At 45.4% G+C, this 19,027-nt stretch overlaps 1 protein-coding gene across 3 annotated transcripts in view; it reads right to left on the bottom strand.

Annotated features, from left to right (window-relative positions):
* Window positions 1–19,027, bottom strand: part of PGBD5 (piggyBac transposable element derived 5) — a 144,604-nt gene that overhangs the window by 62,711 nt on the left and 62,866 nt on the right. For all 3 annotated transcript variants that reach the window (XR_006519518.2, XR_011496053.1, XM_044757728.2), the window contains exons 2-3: window positions 16,161–16,588; window positions 10,161–10,295 (exon numbers count right to left, since the gene is read on the bottom strand). Coding sequence is in view for 1 of the 3 variants with exons in the window: in XM_044757728.2 (XP_044613663.2) it covers window positions 10,161–10,295; window positions 16,161–16,588 (563 nt within the window). In the remaining 2 variants the exon portion in view is untranslated. The remainder of the gene's footprint in view (window positions 1–10,160; window positions 10,296–16,160; window positions 16,589–19,027) is intronic.

The following is a 19,027-nucleotide window of genomic DNA, read 5'->3' as shown; positions in this document are numbered from 1 at the left end:
TCCATCTGGTCTTATATATCATTTAAAGGCAACATTTCCTTATTGATTTTCTGTTTGGATGATCTATCCATTGGTGTAAAGAGTGTTAAAGTCCCCTACAATTATTGTGTTACTGTCTATTTCTCCTTTCATGTCTGTTAATAATTGCTTTATACATTTAGTTGCTCCTCCTTTGGCTGCATAGATATTTACAACTGCTATGTCCTGTTGTTGCGTTGGTCCCTTTATCATTATGTAGTGCCCTTCTTTGTCTCCTGTTACCTTTGTTTTTTAACTTTTTGTTGAGATTATGACAGTTTACAACTTTGTGAAATTTCAGTTGTACATTATTGTTTGTCAGTCATGTTGTAGGTGCACCACTTTACCCTTTGTGCCCACCCCCATCAGCCCTTTCCCCCAGTAGCCACTAATCTGTTCACTTTGTCTACATGTTTAACTTCCACATATGAGTGGAGTCATACAGAGATTCTCTTTCTCTATCTGGCTTATTTCACTTAGCATAATACCCTCAAGGTCCATCCAAGCTGTTGTGAATGCGATGATTTTATCCTTCTTTATGGCTGAGTAGTATTCCATTGTGTATATATGTGTGTGTACATATACTGAGCACTTAGATTGCTTCCACATCTTGGCTATTGTAAATAATGCTGCAATGAACATAGGGGTGCATGGGACCTTTGGAATGGCTGATTTAAAGTTCTTTGGATAGATACCCAGTAATGCGATGGCTAGGTTATATGGTATTTCTATTTTTAATTTTTTGAGAAATCTCCATACTGTTTTCCATAGTGGCTGCACCAGTTTGCATTCCCACCATCAGTGTTTGAGGGTTTCTTTTTTTCCACAACCTCTCCAACATTTGTTACTTTTTGTTTTGGTTATTTTCGCCATTCTAACGGGTGTAAGATGATAACTTAGAGCAGTTTTGATTTGCATTTCCTTGATGATCAGTGATGATGAACATCTTTTCATGTGCCTATTGGCTATCTGTAAATCTTCTTTGGAGAAATGTCTGTTCATGTCCCCTGCCCATTTTTTGATCAGATTGTTTGATTTTTGTTGTTGTTGAGTTGTGTGAGTTCTTCATATATTATGGAGATTAACCCTTTGTTGGATATATGACTTGCAAATATTTTTTCCCAATTAGTGGGTTGTTTTTTTGGTTCAATCCTGTTTTCCCTTGACTTGTAGAAGCTCTGTAGACTGATGAAATCCCATTTGTTTGTTCTTTCTATTGTTTCCCTTGTCTGAGAAGACATGGTGTCTGAAAAGATCCTTTTAAGACTGATGTCAAAGAGTGTACTGCCTATGTGTTCTTCTAGAAGCCTTATGGTTTCAGGTCTTACCTTTAGGTCTTTGATCCATTTTGAGTTTCTTTTTGTGAATGGTGAAAAAGAATGGTCAATTTTCATTCTTTTACATGTGGCTGTCCAGTTTTCCCAGCACCATTTGTTGAAGAGACTTTCTTTTCTCCATTGTTATGCCCTCAGTTCCTTTGTCGAAGATTAGCTGTCCATAGATGTGTGGTTTTATTTCTGGGCTTTCAATTCTTTTCCATTGATCTGTGCACCTGTTTTTGTACCAGTACCATGCTGTTTTGATTACTGTAGCTTTGTAGTATGTTTTGAAGTCAGGGATTATGATGCCTCCAGCTTTGTTCTTTTTTCTCAGGATTCCTTTGGCCATTTGGGGTCTTTGGTTGCCCCATATGAATTTTAGGATTCTTTGTTCTATTTCTGTAAAGAATGTCATTGGGATTCTGATTGGGATTGTGTTGAATCTGTAGATTGCTTTAGGCAGTATGGACATTTTAACTATGTTTATTCTTCCAATCCATGTGCATGGAATGTCCTTCCATCTCTTTATGTTGTCATCAATTTCTTTCAGGAAAGTCTTGCAGTTTTCGTTGTCTAGGTCTTTCACTTCCTTAGTTAAATTCACCCCAAGGTATTTTATGCTTTTTGTTGCGATCGCGAATGGTATTGTGTTCTTGAGTTCTATTTCTGTTAGTTCATTATTAGAGTATAGAAATGCTACTAATTCATGTAAGTTGATTTCACACCCTGAAATTTGCTGTATATGTTGGTTATTTCTTAGTTTTCCAGTGGATACTTTGGGGGGGGGGTTTCTATATATTAGATCATGTTGTCTGCAAACAGTGAGAGTTTCACTTCTTCACTCCCTATTTGGATTCCTTTTATTCCTTTCTCCTGCCTAATTGCTCTGGCCAAAACCTCCAGTACCATGTTGAATAGGAGTGGTGATAGAGGGCATCCTTGTCTCATTCCTGTTCTCAGGCGGATGGCGCTCAGTTTTTGCCCATTGAGTATGATGCTGGCTGTGGGTATGTCACATATTGCCTTTATTATGTTGAGGCAATTTCCTTCTATCCCCATTTTGTTAAGAGTTTTTATCATAAATGGCTGCTGGATCTTGTCAAATGCTTTCTCTGCATCTATTGAGATGTTCATGTGGTTTGTATTCCTCAATTTCTTGATCGGGTGTATCACACTGACTGATTTGCGGATGTTGAAACATCCCTGTGTCCCTGGTATGAATCCCACTTGATCGTGATGTATGATCCTTTTGATGTATTGCTGAATTCAAGTAGCCAAAATTTTGTTGTGAATTTTTGCATCTATGTTCATCAGTGATATTGGCCTATAGTTCTCCTTTTTTGTGCTGTTTCTTGTCTGGTTTTGGTATCAGAGTGATGTTGGCCTCATAGAATGTGTTAGGGAATGTTCCATCCTCCCTAATTTTTTGGAATAGCTTGAAAAGTATAGGTATTAAATCCTTTCTGAAAGTTTGGTAGAATTCCCCAGGAAAGCTGTCTGGTCCTGGGCTTTTCTTCTTTGGGACACCTTTGATTGCTGTTTCCATCTCTTTCCTTGTGATCGGTCTGTTCAGATTGTCTGTTTCTTCTTGACTTAGCTTTGGGAGGTTCTAAGAGTCTAAGAATTTATCCATTTCCTCCAGGTTAGACTTTTTTTTTTTTTTAAGATTTTATTTTTTTCCTTTTTCTCCCCAAAGCACCCCGGTACATAGTTGTATATTCTTTGTTGTGGGTCCTTCTAGTTGTGGCATGTGGGACGCTGCCTCAGCGTGGTTTGATGAGCAGTGCCATGTCCGCGCCCAGGATTCGAACCAACGAAACACTGGGCCGCCTGCAGCGGAGCGCGTGAACTTAACCACTCGGCCACGGGGCCAGCCCCCAGGTTAGACATTTTGTTGGCATACAGTTTTTCGTAGTATTCTCCTACAATCCATTGTATTTCTGTGGAATCTGTTGTTATTTCTCCTCTTTCATTTTTGATTTTGTTTATTTGAGCTTTCTCTTTTCTTTGCAAGTCTGGCTAGGGGCTTGTCAATTTTATTTATCTTCTCAAAGAACCAGCTCTTTGTTTCACTAATCTTTTTCTACTGCATTTTTTGTTTCAATAGCATTTATTTCTGCTCTGATTTTTATTATCTCTCCTTCTGCTGACTTAGGGCTTTGTTTGTTCTTCTTTTTTCTAATTCAGTTAGGTGTAATTTGAGATTGCTTATTTGGGATTTTTCTTGTTTGTTAAGGTGTGCCTGTATTGCAATGAATTTCCCTCTTAATACAGCTTTTGCTGTATCCCACATGAGCTGGTAAGGCATGTTACCATTTTCATTTGTCTCCAGATATTTTTTGATTTCTTCTTTAATTTCTTCAATATCTATTGCTTGTTCAAGAGCATATTGTTTAGTCTCCACATCTTTGTCCCTTTCTCAGCTTTTTTCTCGTAACTAATTTCTAGCTTTATAGCATTATGATTGGAGAAGATGCTTGTTATTATTCCAATGTTTTTAAATTTATAGAGGCTTGCCTTATTTCACAACATATGGTCTATCATTGAAAATGTTCCCTGCACACTTGAGAAGAATGTATATTATGCTGTTTTTGGGTGGAGTGTTCTATTTGTGTCAAATAAGTCCAATTGTTTTAGCTTTTCGTTTAATTCCACTGTTTCCTTGTTGATTTTCTGTCTGGATGATCTGTCCAATGATGTGAATGGGTGTTGAGGTCCCCTACTATTATTGTTTTATTTTTCCTATCTTCTTTTAGGTTTGTTAATACTTGCTTTATGAACTTTGGTGCTCCTGTATTGGGTGCATAGATATTTATAAGCGTTATTTCTTCTTGATGGAGTGTTCTTTTGATCATTATATTGCCTCTCTTTGTGTCTCTTTACCTGATTTATCTTGAAGTCTACCTCATCTGATATAAGTATTGTGACACCTGCTTTCTTTTGTTTGCCATTAGCTTGGAGTATCATCTTCTATCCTTTCACTGTCAGCCTGTGTTTGTCATTGGAGCTGAGATGTGTTGCCTGGAGGCAACAAATCATTGGATCTTGTTCTTTAATCCATCTTGCCACTCTGTGTCTTTTTACTGGAGAGTTCAATCCGTTTACATTGAGGGTGATTACTGATGTATGAGGGCTTAATGCTGTCATTCTGTCACCCGTTTTCTGGTTTTCCTGCATTTCCTTTGTTTCTTGTTCTGTGTGTTTTGGTCTACCCATTAACTTCTGCAGTTTCTTATGCCGTGTTTCTTAGTTATTTCCTTATTTACTTTTTGTGCTTCTGTTCTGCTTTTTAGTTTAGTGGCTACCCTGAAGTTTGTATTCAGAATCTCGTGCATAACATAGTCCATTTTCTGATGGCCTCTTACTTCTTTAGTCTAAACTGATTCTGTCCCTTTCCTCCTCTCCTCCTATTATTCTCATGTTTTCCAACTTGAGTTGTGAGTTTGTGGTTAAAGTGACAAGATCGTCTCTGTTTTTGGTGTTTTCCTTCCCTTTAGCCTAATGCTATAGTTGAATATTTGCCATCCTATTCTGATTCTATTTGTCTCCTTACTCTGTGTTTTGTGATCCTTTTCTCCCTTTTTTTCTTTTTTCAGGTTATGAGGGCCTTCTTGAGGATTTCCTCTTGGGGGGGGGGGTGTCTCGTGGCTATGAAGTCCCTTAGCTTTTGTTTGTCTGGGAAAGATTTAATTTCTCCCTCATATCTGAAGGATATTTTTGCTGGATAGAGTATTCTTGGCTGAAGATTTTTATCCTTTAAAGTTTTGAATATGTCATTCCATTCTGTCCTAGCTTTTAAGGTTTCTGCAGAGAAATCTGCTGAAAGTCTGATAGGGGTTCCTTTGCAGGTTATTTTCTTCTGCCTTGCTGCCCTGAGAATTCTTTGTCATTCATTTTGCCAGTTTTACAAATATATGTCTTGCAGTAGGTCTTTTTACATTGACAAATCTAGGATATCTGAAAGCTTCCTCCACACACATTTCCCTCTCATTCCCTAGATTTGGGAAGTTCTCTGCTATTATTCCTTTGAGCACGCTTTCTGCTCCATTCTCCTTCTCTTCACCTTCTTGGAGACCTATAATTCTTATGTTGCATTTCCTCATTGAGTCAGATATTTCTCAGAGACTTTCTTCATTTCTTTTTAGTCTCAGTTCTCTCTCCTCCCCTGTCTGGAACAATTCAACATGTCTATCTTCGATTATGCTGATTCGCTCCTCTATAGTGTTCACATGAGCATTCAGGGAATCTGTATTTTTTTTATCTCTTCCACTGTGTCTTTCATCTCTAGTATTTCTGATTCTTTTTTATAGTTTCAATCTCTTTTGTGAAGTAGCTCCTGAACTCGTTGAAGTGTTTCTCTATATTCTTTTTTATCTCATTCAGTTTTTTGACAATAGCTATTCTGAATTCATTGTCGTTTAGTTTACTCATTTCTGAGTCCTCAGGACAGAATTCTGGGTATTTGTTTTCTTGCTGGTCTGGAGTTTTGATGAAGTGATTGATCCTGGAAGTATGGGTTTTTCCCACTGTGATATTATTCGGTTGCAGTTACAGCCTATCGCCACTGGATAGGGGTCAAGAGCTGCGTATTCTTATCCCTCCACCTTTAGCCGAGATGGTACTTTCTCTTGTGCGCAGTCCCAGGTTTCCCCATCAGCTCTCACTATCTGGTCTCCTGGGGTCTTGGCTTGATGAGGTCACCCCCACACGAAAGTTTTGACCCCATTAGAGGCCTTCCCTCTAGGCTGCAAGGGCGCTAGGGAGTCCTGGGCGAACCTGTGGACGCGTGACCCCTCCCCTACTCCTTCCCTCATGGAGCCTCCCGCGGTAGCGACTGCAGACTGCTAAGGGAGCAAAGTTCTCTCTTACCCCGTTCCAGCTCCTCCAAGGGGGGCTCCAACCTCTCCACCCTCCGTCTTTTGGCTGTCATGACTCTCCACGGATTCCTGTGCTATTTGGGTATTTTCTGTTGGAATATGGTTGCTCCTTTTTGTTGTGTGTTGGAGGGGAGAGAGTCCCAGGCAAGCTCACTCAACCATGACACCGATGTCACTCCTTCTGTTACCGTTTTTGTTTTAAGGTCTATTTTGTCTGATATAAGTAGCGCTACCCTAGCTTTCTTTTCATTGGAATGGCCTCATTTGATCATCTCTTAGGCCTTGAGCACTGCAGGTTGGCATCTTCACATACTGATTCCTTTTCAAGTATTTGGTGCACAGCGAAACACCAAGATAGACATTTTGGATCGAAGGACTTTTAAGGTAAGCAGTCCCACAGGACAGCTCTACAAATGCCAAGTGGGAGACCAGGCCCACCAAGCTGAGCTGGTGCCTCCTGTAAGAGGTTGCTGGAAGGAGAACTGGGAGAGAGCTCAGGATAGATAAGGCAGCACCACGTTACAGAGCAGAAGGGCATTTACCTGGGGGTCTGACTCACTCTGTAGTGACCAAAGCTCATCTGATGCATCTTTCTCCTGGAAAGTTTTTACTCCCTCCCTCTTGCACTCTCAGAAATGAAAGATATTAATCCCTTATTCTCTTCCTCTTATTCCCATTCTACCACATACCTCTCTATATTCTCTTCACATAGGACTCACATAGGACTTTGAACCACTTTCCTCTGATTCTAAGATTTCCCTTCAAATGAATTCAACACCATTAAACCTATAAAAATACTGAGAAAACTGAAGTTCTTCTAAAGACCATCAGCATTAGCATTATTTTTGTCTAGCTGCTGGCCTTCTCTCCTCGTCCAGATGCCCTTGTGGAGATAAACTTGCCACCTCTGAGGCGCAGATGAGACAAGCTGGCTGCACTGAGCTCCTGATCAGCTTTTTCACTGACCTTTTCTTGGACCACTTGAGAAATCACTACCCAATTTGGAATTTCTTTTTCTCATTTACCCGTTCATCTAGAATCTTTCAAGTGGAGCTAATCCTCGCCCAGCTGTACTTCAGAAGGATGCAGTCCAACTAGCAAAGCTGAAACAAGACCTTGGTCTCTCCTGGAAATTCACTGTCCCTTCAAGCTATCAGCTTAGTCCATGATGGAATAACCAAAAGAAAGTCATCTGCCCAGCTTTGCAGACCCTAACCAGTAGGCCCCTGGGCCAATTCTGTCAACGCGTAAGGAATGACCACAAAAGCTCAGTGGCACGTAATAACTGTTACTAGCTCGTGGGTTTTCAGGCCTCAGTGATCTGGCCTGGACATTCTCTCATGGTCACGGCAGACAGGCCAAAGAACTGTGGAGACGACCTTCCAATCTCTTCATGCATCACATCTGCCTGCATGCTACTGACCAAAGCAAAACAAATGGCCAACCGCAGAACTGGGAAGGGTGGGCAGACTCTGCTGCCAGTGAGAGGACAGCAGAATGGCAAAAGGCCATTCAGGCAGCAGGTTGGTCAGTCTCTTTGAGACTTAGCAACTGGGCTTCCCTGGTGAAAAGTCATTTAGAAGAACAACGGATCTGACAAACTAAAATTAAGAAAACGTTCTTGTGTATATGACCCCACGTGTGACATTTACAAAAGGGAGAATCATAGAATCTTGCAACAGAAGGGACCTCACTGAAAAATTTACCCCATCCTCTCTATAGACAAGGACACAAAAGGCACATAGAGCTGGGACTGTTGCTGCCCCTCAGGACTAAGGAGAGAAGGGGTAGCCTAGGGTCATAGGACAGAAGCCACAGTCAGTGCTGGGTCTGTGCTAACCAGCAGGAACCTCTGTGAACCCACGGCACCCATCTGGGAAACGGGGATAAATACTGCTGACCCTCACACCTCACAGGCTGATGTAAGAACTGAGGAGATACAGAAGTGAGCGCTCTTAGGATGTAAGGCACTACTCTGCCCTGTGCTTCTCACGCCATGGACTAGCCCAGACTGCTCCCTTTCAAAAGCTGTCAGACCAGGATTAAGACCTGGAGAACCAAGAACAAGGACATGACACTAAAAAGACAACTGTCCCCTGGCTGTGTGGCTCCTTGTCAGTGCCTCCTGGCTCTTCACAAGCAGAGTTGTCCCCTCACTGCTTTGCTGCCCACCATAGGCACCTTCAACCGGACCTAGGAACAAAGATGAACTGCAGAGGTGAGAAGCTTCTTGTTCCACCCCTGCCATGGGACAGCCTGCAGCTGAAGGGTGACTGTTCTCTTGAGCACGGGTGTGCACAGCTGCTTTAGAGGCTGCCCCTGGAGAGGTAGATTGCTTTTGATTGGGAGCTGCCAGCTTCAATTCTGGCTTCTAAATCCAAACCTGCATGCTGCTGCAAAACCTCTTAGAATCAAAGAGTTTTAGAAATAAAGGAAACTTCAAGGTACCAATCCAAACTTTTTATTTTATAGATTTTATAGGTACGTTGAGAGAGAGAGAGACTCAGGGTCTTTCCAGGTAATGAATATGATTCCTAGCTACTCATCAAGTTTACAGCAAAAATGAAATGATGCTAGATGCACACAGAACCCACATGCAACATTTATTCAAAAGCTACACAAGCAGGTCCCCGAGAAGGCAGGACCATGCTCTCATACTGCAGTGCCTGGCACAATGCTGCAGGTAACAGGTACTCAATAAGCATTTATTCACAAATAAATAAATAAGTAACAGAATGACTGTTCTTCAAGACGGATTAGATAAAGTGAACCTGACTCCCCTGTCCCCATGGCAGTATCACTGCAAAGGACACTATAGAGGTGGCAAGGGCCACTGGAGGCTGTGCAGGGACAGAGGCCCCAGGCTACACATGCAGACTGAAAACCTGCTCTGGGATCGGTCCACTCTGGCAACTGCCTGAAGCCTGTGTGTGAGCAGACTCAAGCCCAGCATCCAGCCGGAAATCCTGGTCCCAGCCAAACCTGAAGGTCCCCGCAGTCCTGCAGTGAGACAGTGGGATGGTGCTTCTGAGCAGAGACATCTACCTGGAGCAGGTGTACTTTCCTTGCTGTGGCTCTGAGCAGACGTGGTGGTAAGATGCTCAGCTGAATCCTTCTATGAATCCTTCTCTAGTTCAGGGGAAGAAGGGAGTGCAAAAACCCTGTGCCTTGAGCCTGGGGCTGCAGCCAGGCAAGTGTAGTGAGGCGGGGTCAGCTGTAACCACAAGGCTAGCAGACCTGACTAATGAGGGAAGGTGTCAAGCAGCATGGCAGGAGATGCCAGCCCAAGCCAGAAGCTGTCACTTAGGTGCCACATTCTGGTTTCTGCCAGCCCCACCTTCTCCTTTTGAACCTTCTGTACCCTGGCTGCTCCTAGCAGCTCAACATCTGACACTCTTCCTGGAGCAGAGCTTGGCCACCTCTTCTGAAATACATGCCTGTGTCTGCCTGGAGCAGAGCAGAGCCAGTGAGCAGGTGGCCATTCTGGCTCAAAGGGCCATGCTCCTGACAGACTACCTTAACCAGCTGGCTGTTGGTGGCCTGTGAAGAAGACGTCCTTGGGACTGGAAGGTAGAACAGATACCTGCCAGGTGAGGGGGCCTTCTGAGACTGCCACACAGCCTGCTCTCAAGAGAGATGGCAGTCACCTCTTGTGACCCACTGTTTCCATGAAGCCTCTGGCCGACTCTGTGAGGGCCTGAGCCTTGATCAGTGTTTACTGCTGTTATTTAACCAGAGGGGCTGGAGTGGGGAGGAAGAACGTGCAGGAGCAGTGCCGGCCACCCACTGCCCCAGTGAGGAGGGGAGCAGCCCAGCCCCAGCCTCAGCTGGAACATTTGGGTGAGCTACAGTGAAAAGGTGGGTGAGCAGGTTCATCAGATACCAAATGAGCTGAGGTCCCTTGACTGTCTTCCCTTGGCCTCCCCGGGCCCAGCCCAGGGCTCACCTGGATGATGAAGCCAGTGGAAGAACACTGCCTGACCCAGAGGCTGAATTTCCGCTTTTTCCTCTTTCGCAGTTCCCGCTCTGTGCATGTAGCAATGAACACAGGGTCCTCGTCAATCAGGGGTTCATGTAGCACCTGCCAGGAATGAAAAAGCAGAGAATCTTATGGAAGGCAGTATGAGCTCAGGGGGTTACCAGATTTGGGCTCAAATCTAGTGTGCCTTTGATCAGCTGTGTGACCTTGGCTAAATTACTTTACCTTTCTGGTTCTGAGTCTCCTCATCTATAAAAGGGTATATCAATATCTACACCAGTGTTTTGGAGAGGATTAACTAAGAAACTGGATACAAAGCACTTAGCACAAGCCCCGACATAGAACGGGTATTTAGTAAATGGAAATTATTATTATCATCACCACTGACGTAAGGTCCTCAGTCCAAACTCTCACTTGGTAGAGTGATCTCCAGCAGTGCTCCTGACCTTTAGCTGGACATGCCTGGTGGTGAGTGCCCACTTCTTTTCAAGGAAAACCTTTCCATTGATGGTTCCAACTGCTAAAAAGCTCTTTTCCTCACCAACTCTATGCTGACCTACATTTAACCTCAACCTATTGGTCTGACCTATGCCCCTGAGAGAAACAAAGAAAAACACACGCTATTTCTTTAGGTATTCAAGACAGCTCTCACGTTGGCCCACAACCTTGGTTTTCCCAGGCTGAATATTCTCTTTTTAAAAATCATTCCTGAAATGACCTAGTTCCCTGATGCTGCGGCCCAGTCTGGGGCTCTCCTGCAGGTGCTCAGGTCCTTTCTGACATGGGAGTCCCAAGGCAATCTTACACTTACTTCGCCTTTTTCAACTTCTTGATAACACGGTTACAGGACTTCTTAATGACAAGACAATAAAGTAAAAAGAAATGGCATAACAAAAATAGGCTCCAAGGGTATTCAAAGTTTTGTTTCTTTAAGCTAATGCTTTTGTGGGGAGACTTTAGGCTAAATTTTTGGAATCTGTTATAGTTCCCTCCCCAATCTTATTTCAAGCTTCATTACGAATGTAGTGCAGTAAAACAAAGTGTGGGAAATGATAGGATTCCGAGAACTCTGCACAATGCTCTAGATCAGGGGCCAGCAAACTACAGTCTAGTCTGGCCCATCGCCTGTTGTAACTAAAGTTTTATTAGAACCTGCAACACTCATTCACTTATATATTGTTGATGGTTGCCTTCTGGCCACAATAGCAGAACCGACAGGCTGTAACAGAGACCATATGGCCCACACAGTCTAAAACATTTACTATGTGGCCACTGACAGAAAAAGTATACCAACTCCTGCTCTCTATCAGTGCTTTTCAAGCTTTAATGAACAAACTAGTCACCAGAGATGTTACTAAATGCATTTTCTGATCCATAGGTTTGGGGCAGGGCCTGAGTTTCTGCATTTCCAACAAGCTCCCAGGCAATGTCAGAACATGGTCTGACAAGGGCAGAATGCAGCATAATACTTAGTGATGGTGATTTGGACAGTATCCCTCCATTCTTCCATTAATGCTACCTTGGATTCCATGTAAAAAAGATAACAGCCTTGGAGTCTTCAGTCTTAGTTGTATATACTGGCCCCTCAGTATTTTGTTGTTGCAAGTATGGGGACATTAAGCCGGCCTCTCCAGTCTTGTGCCCATGAAGGGGGGCTGAGAAGCTGCCTGGCAGTGGTGCCACCCCAGGCCCTCATGCCTGCTTCTCGGGCTTATTGGCTCTGTCTGGCTCATAAAACATTCAAAGCCCCATTTGGAACCACTCTAGCAAAATGGACAAGTCTCACACACGGCGGAGAAAGGAGCAGAAGGGAAAGGAACAGAGGACATAAAGGAGTGCTTTTGCTGCCTGCTTGTGGCTGCCCGATTACCTCTGCTAAAGAGGTGTGTTCCACTTACCTCCAAGGCCACAGTACATGAAGCTGCCCTCTCACGCACATCTTCAGAAAGCCAAGAACCTCTACTCCACTTGTATTTAACATATAATCAGCTGCAAATTTATATTTAATGATATGCCTCACCACATCAAAAGGACCAGCAAGAATTTCTGGCCCTAAAGTTTTTTCCTCTTTTCTATCATCATTAAATGAATTCTGAAGGGGTCATTACTAAACTCAGCACCGAGCAGTGTGCTCTCCAGAACTCCACAAACTATGCCTGCCAGAAAACCACTTCTCTCTCCTCCAGCTGAATGCTGGTCAGCGTTTCCCTGTTACCCAGTTGTATTTCCCTAGTCCCCGTCTGTGTGTGACAAGCTCATTTTGGGGTGTGGCAGTCGTTAACAGTGGGGGAGAAAGCATCCACTTATTTACTTGCATAATCCCTCCTCAAAAATACTCCTCTAATTAATCTGTCCCCAGCTTTGAGGAAGTGCAGTATCTCCCATTTTGTATTTGTGAATAAACTCACATGCACATGTACACATGGCTGTTTGGGTTACCGTCAGATTCTGGGAGCCCTCTGAAGATCTTGTAAAAGTTCTAAACTCATTCCAAAGGGTCACATTTGCTGGAATAAAAAGGCTCCAGAGATTGCAAGGGAGAGGGGATGGGTGCAAGTTTTCAAGGCGAATGCGCTGTGTGTTGATGGGTGAAACGTGTAGGGAGCAGGGTGCAGAGCAACTCGTGGGAGTCTGGAGCAAATCCATCCAACATATCTGATGGAGGGACAGAACAAGAACTGTTGCCACTGGTCTCAACAAGCAGAAATGAAGACTCTTCAGAGGAGCCCTGATGCTTCAGGGCTGCAGAGGGCAACCTGTAAACTAACTCACTGCTCAGTCCTCATCTCCTTACATGAAATGTTCCAGAGCCCAAAGAGGGACTCTTATGGAGAGGCAAAGCTGGAAAACCAGGAAACCTTTAGAGCTTCCAGCTTCTCCAATCAAGGATTAGAAGAGGAGCCCTCTTCTTTCTCTAAGAGGCAGACGCAGCTTTCATGAGAGAATAAATGCAGGAAGCAAGCATAATGTGGCTGATGCTGGGGGCCAAAGGAAAAAGCTCCCCACGCAAGCCCCTGGGAAGTTCAGGTTTTTCTCCACACAGAAAGGCGAGTGCTTTCCAGTGTACAGAGGTCAAGCTGCTTATCTGCGAGGGCAGGGGCACAATGGCCTCCAGGAACCCCCAGCCACCATGAAGTCCTAATCCTGTTAGAAATCAGTCCCACCCTGCAGCTTATGACTCCACCTCCTGTAGTTCACCCTGCTCCTGTCCACTGACACACAACTGCTCAACAGGGTCCAGAGTCAGGAGGAAGAGGGAAGATGGAAGAAAAGTAAATTTCATCTGCCAACTGGAAAATGGTCCATGTGACCTCTGACCTTCCCTCTGCCTCCTGTGCCTGTCGGTCGGGTGGAGTATACTGGTTACTGTTTGCTCCAAGACACACTTTCCACCCTTCCTACCCTGTGCTGTGGCCTGGAGGACACCCTCTATCAAATGCACCATCCGGGCCCCCAGGGTCTGGCTTGTTTGGTCAAGTGGGAGGCATAAGCAAGAGATGGGAGAGCCCTGCCTGCCCGTGCTATCCAGCCTCTCCCCGGGCTGTGGTCTTCACTGCTCCTAGGCACGCTCCCTCTCCTTGGCCCAGGGCTGATATCTGCTTCCCACTACTGTTAACCCGGGCTGCTGCACCACTCTGGTAACTTCCCTGAACCCCCATCACACCCCTGTCCACAGCCTCTGCATTTAATTCTCACCACCTGCCCTGCTGGAGTACAGCATTTGTTTCCTGCTGGCATCCTGATCCACACATAGGGCACTGGGTAGAAATGGTAGCAAAAAGAAAACATAACTTCACAAACACAAAGGTAAAAATAAACATTAAATACAAAGGAAAAAAGGGAAGAGACAGAAAATCCCAATATGACCAGGGAGGCTTTCCTCAAACTGAGCCTCATTTTAGGCTTGTCTTCCCTCAGCCTTATCAACTAGAAGCAAAGAAAAGATGTCAGAGCAGGAACAAAGTGACCTTCTCTCCAAGGTCTCCCTGGGCCTGCCTTCACCTCCTACCCACCCACTGCCATCTGGACCATACATGGAGAAGGCAGAGCTGCCCCTTGGATACTGCCCAACCACAGACCCGCAGTCTAGTTACTACCCACCCAGGGATGCTGCTGGGCCCTCTCAGGGCACCTCTACCCGGGGCTGGGAGGGGTGAGCCTACAAACCTCAGAATTTGCTAGTGGGCACTGCAGTGTACCCGTGAGCCACCCCAGACCCAGGGGACACACGAGGCATGGTGACCATCCCGGATTTAGGTCTCTGGTACCTGATACTTCAGCTCCAGCAGACAGACAGCACAGGGCCGGCACATGGCAGGCAGGCAGCAAAGATTAGTATAATCACAGATGCGGCTCCCCTAGTCTAGGGACAGGAAGGACTCTCAGCAACCTGATCTCTGTTAAATATCAGTCATCCAAACAGCTGGTTGTTTGATTCCTGAGAGACACCTAGGCATAGCAAGATCATAGCCCTCTCCATCAGCTCTTCAGAGGTCTCACCCCATGGATGGTCAGAATATTACTTTTCTTCCTTGCACTCAGCCAACATGTCTCTGGTTCGAATCATTTTCAACCAAGCAAATATTCAGTGAAACAAAAAGTAATGCACTCAGCCCTGTAGTTGGTCCTGCAAGGCCTGTGGTAAGGTGGGCTTGTGTCCCTAAAAGACCCCACCTCCTGGTCAGAAGCCAAGTGGAACAACTGGGAGACAAGACAAAACGGCATTCAGCTGCTGGGTGAACAGTGGAGGGAACTCAGGAAACAGGAATCAGCATGGGAATGCTGGCCCATGCACCAGGCCCTGGAGACCAGGCACACTGGCTGGGGCAGAGAGACGAGGTAAAACTTCCTAGGAGTCAGAAAGCACATCACAGACACCTGGAAGTCAGGGCGAGCCCAGCAGGTTCACAGAGCAGCAGGGAGAACACTTCAGAGGTCACTTTAAGGCTCCCACAGACCTGAAATAGAGTGACATCCTCTCCCTAAAAACTCTGTGGTTTTTCAGCTACGCAGAGAAGAAGGCAAGACATGGAATTAGGGAGGATCTGGAGGGGAATGTCAAAAAGGATGTGAGGTTTACTGGGAAGGTCCTTAAAGGAAAGGCACCAAGGAGGCAGACTGATGGGTCTCTTTTAATGTATAAATAAAAGTAAAATTCTATCTCCACACGGGACAGGTCAAAGGAAACTGGGCTCACATGGGCCAAGAACTTCTTGAAGTTTAGGTTGAAGAAATCTCCAGAAAGGAGCCACCTCCTCAGTTTACTAGACCAGTACAGCAAGTTTGAGGATGATTCTGAAACTCTCTCACCATAGCCAAATGCAACAGCCACAGGCGGACATCAGATGGCCAGGCCTCAGGGGCTATGAACAAACAGAGCCTTTTAGAAGCAGTCAGGGAAGCTGGGAAGGTATGAGGCGCACTATCTGTTAGGTCTGAGGCTCTCTCAAGGCCCTGTCCAAAGGCTCCTGCCTACTCTGTGTGTGCTGGGTGGGGCCCAGCACAAGGCACCCGACTGCCTGAGGAGGGTTTAAATGCCAGGCCACGCCCTCTGCACCTGGGAGGCTTCTGGCCCCTTTCACCATCAACAGATGACTAGATACTCAGAGAACATGACAAAAAAATTAACATTAGCCTGAGCAAACTGTAGTTTGGAAAGAAAGTGTAATTAAAGGAGAGGGAGGATGAGGAGAAATGAGGAGGGAAACTGCAGTTCAGAGCAAAACAGTGAATTCTGACTTCTCTGAGTTTTGGAGCTGTTATCTACCATCTCTCTCCGAGCTGAGGTGGGTGAGACGGGTGGGTGGAACAGAGAATGCAGGGATAACCTGGAAGTGACCTCAGAGTCAAGCAGGAACAGGAGGATGCCCAAGGTCACTGCTGCTCCCCCCGCTCCCACTGCCACCGAACCAGGCAAAGGTAACATGAGTAGCACGAGGAGCTCTGTCCCCTGTACGCTGGCCTCACCTGGGTTTGGGAAGGCCTGAAGGCAGAGTCGAAGCCATTCTGCAGGGAGTCAAGAAAGGGCTGGACCTTGTAGAGGCCGTGCGTGGTCTGGCTGGAGCGGAAGGCCACAACGTGGAAGTACTTGAGGATCTTCTCAAAGCGGGCCTGGCTCATGACGAGGGCGAGGCTCCGGTTGCTGTAGAAGCCGCCACTCCAGATGCTGAGGACCGACTCGCAGTGGGAAATGCTGGTGGAGATCATGTAGCCCAGGAACGCCTTCATCTCTGTCAGCGTCACCTCCACCCAGGCACTGTCACTCCCAAACCGCTCCTGGAACTTCTTGGCGTACATGTTCGTCTGCACCACCATGTTTTTGAGGACGTTGTCAGGGACAAAGAGCTGGAAGAAGTCCATGGCACTGGCACTGGGGGGCATCTTTCGGGTTGGACCTAAAACAAAGACAGGCGGATCGCTTATTGCTACAACTCCACACCCTGGTCCAGCAGGAATGCACCTCCCGCTGCTGGGCCTCTGCCTGAGTGCCACCTTTCCAGGAGGAGCTCACTCCCCCAAGACAGAGGCACGGGGCCCTAGTCCATGTTTCCAGTCATCTGTGTCCTAGCACACCACCCAGCGTCCTCTCTTCACTCTGCACGTGCCACAGTCTTATGCATCTGGCAAATTCAGAAATATTGATGCAAAGAGAAAGGGACACTTGCGGGACGGGGAGGAGACGCGAAGACACACTGAGTTCTGAACACAGGAGCCTAGCTAGGCCTCCCTGGCTTTTGTTTTCTCATAAGTTAAGATGACTTTGTAAATAAGTCACCACTTGGGGCCTGAAAGATTCTATCAAGGTGAGACTGCAGGTTTTATTAGGTATTGTCTATGTGGTAACTTTACATTTATCAGTGAATAAATCCAAAGGGGTTTGTTTAGATAATTTCACCAATACAATAAAAAGCTCACAATTCTTGACTAATGCAAAAAACAGCTTTTCGAAATATACATATACGTGCAAACATACATAGATATAGCTGTCCTTAAGTGATACGGCTTTCAATTCCATGCAGAGACCTAAGCCAGGTTAGCAGTATGTAGAGATTTGCAGGAGACAAGCTTTGCTTCTAGTACATCCATAGAGTGATTCTAATAAAAGATGTGAATTTTAAACCCCTCCCCCCAATAACCTCCCTCTACTAGTGATTTATGCAGTATCTGAAAAACAAGTTTTCTACAGCAAAATTAAGACTGACAATGTATACAAGACAGCCCAGGTTTTGGATTCAGATGGACGGATTTGGGAGCTAAAATCCTAAATTTACTTTTAGCTAACTGCACAGTCAGATAAACTTCTTCAATTCTGCCATTCATAAAACGGGCACAGTAACACCTGCTTTTACAAGGCTGTTGTGTGGGGCAGAATGAATGGGGAGGGTGCACTGAATGCATCCAGCAGAGAGTCTTGGCCCTGGAGAGGTTCCTAAGACTTGGTAACCTTTACTGAGAAATTATCAACAGAAATCCAATGATGGCAGGCTGAGGGCTTCAGAACGTTCTAACTGCCCTCATTTTACAGAAGAAATTGAGGCCCAGAGAGTGAAGTGGCCACCATATTCACTTTCACCAACCATTTTTGGAAGGGCACCAGGCAGTCCTGGCACCACGGGCACCAAACTGGTCTTGGAGGAGGTGGCCCTGGCTGGCGTGACAACGAGGCCAAGAAGACAGAGGGGCCTTGGTAAACAAGAATGGCCTGAAGCTTCACACCCACCTTTAATGAAAATCATTTTATTTCAGCAAAACCTTGCAGCCTCTGGTGGAGAAGGCATAAATCATTCAGGGGTAGCTCTCAAAGAGGAGGAAAATCAGCAGTTTAATTGCTACTATCATGCTGAGTAAGCACAATGGAATTTTCTCTTCTGAAAGTTATGTTTAAAGTAATTTTGCATCCCAGGCCATTTCAAAATGAATTCACACAGCAAACTCTGACCTGGCCAACTGCTTAATGAAGAAATTGGGAGGCAGCGACTCCCCCTTATCTGTTTAGTTTTGATTTACAAGCATTCGCGACAGCCTTTCAGTTGTGATTCCTAGTATTTGAAAAGTGTTGGCACAGGCCAGTCACTGGGAAGGAATGGAGGGAGGGAGGGAGGGAGAAACCGCTATTCAGGAGATTTGATTCCTATCATCAACTTAATAATATGGCCATTTTTAATAGTATGGCCCCCAGGAGTGGGCAGCATTCCCAGCCAAGACAAGACTCTCTTACATTTGATTCATTTACAGGAAGCTTCTCCAGATATTACCCCACACGATCCTCACAACATCCTTGTGAAGCATCATCCCATTCTGCAGGTGAGAAAATAGGAGCTCAGAAGTCTAAGGACACAGCGCAAGGTCACCCACTTCTAAGTGCCTTACACTGGGGTGATCTTCGTCCCACCTGACCCAAAGCCAGTACCAGTGCGCCAACTGCGCACTATAATTGTTAATACAGCACTTCCACTCTCACAAGCATCCCATCTGGACAAGAAGGGATGCAGCTCTCCTGCACACAATGTGGGCAAGCAACTTAAGTCAGATGCGTGGTCTTCAAACCACACCACCTCCCTCCACCTCCATGATGCACACATCTCACGGTGGGCAAAGTAGGATTACAATGCACAGCCAAAAGTTAACTCCAAAGGGAAAGGAGAACTTACGTTGGAAAAAATGCAAAGGCAGGATGGGAAATGGGGTGGGGATGGGGGCAGGGTGGTAGGGAGAACCTGGAGGAGGAAGAGCAGGTGCCTGACCAGGTTTATCTTGGTGTCTGCGCTGGGGATGGAGGCTTTGCATGTTGAGTGCATTGCCAGGTAATAAACTTATATATCACCTCCCTTCCC

The sequence above is a fragment of the Equus asinus genome, chromosome 2, assembly GCF_041296235.1.
Source record: "Equus asinus isolate D_3611 breed Donkey chromosome 2, EquAss-T2T_v2, whole genome shotgun sequence".
In the NCBI taxonomy this organism is placed as follows: Eukaryota; Metazoa; Chordata; class Mammalia; order Perissodactyla; family Equidae; genus Equus; species Equus asinus.
This window is presented reverse-complemented; position numbering and strand designations above follow the sequence as displayed.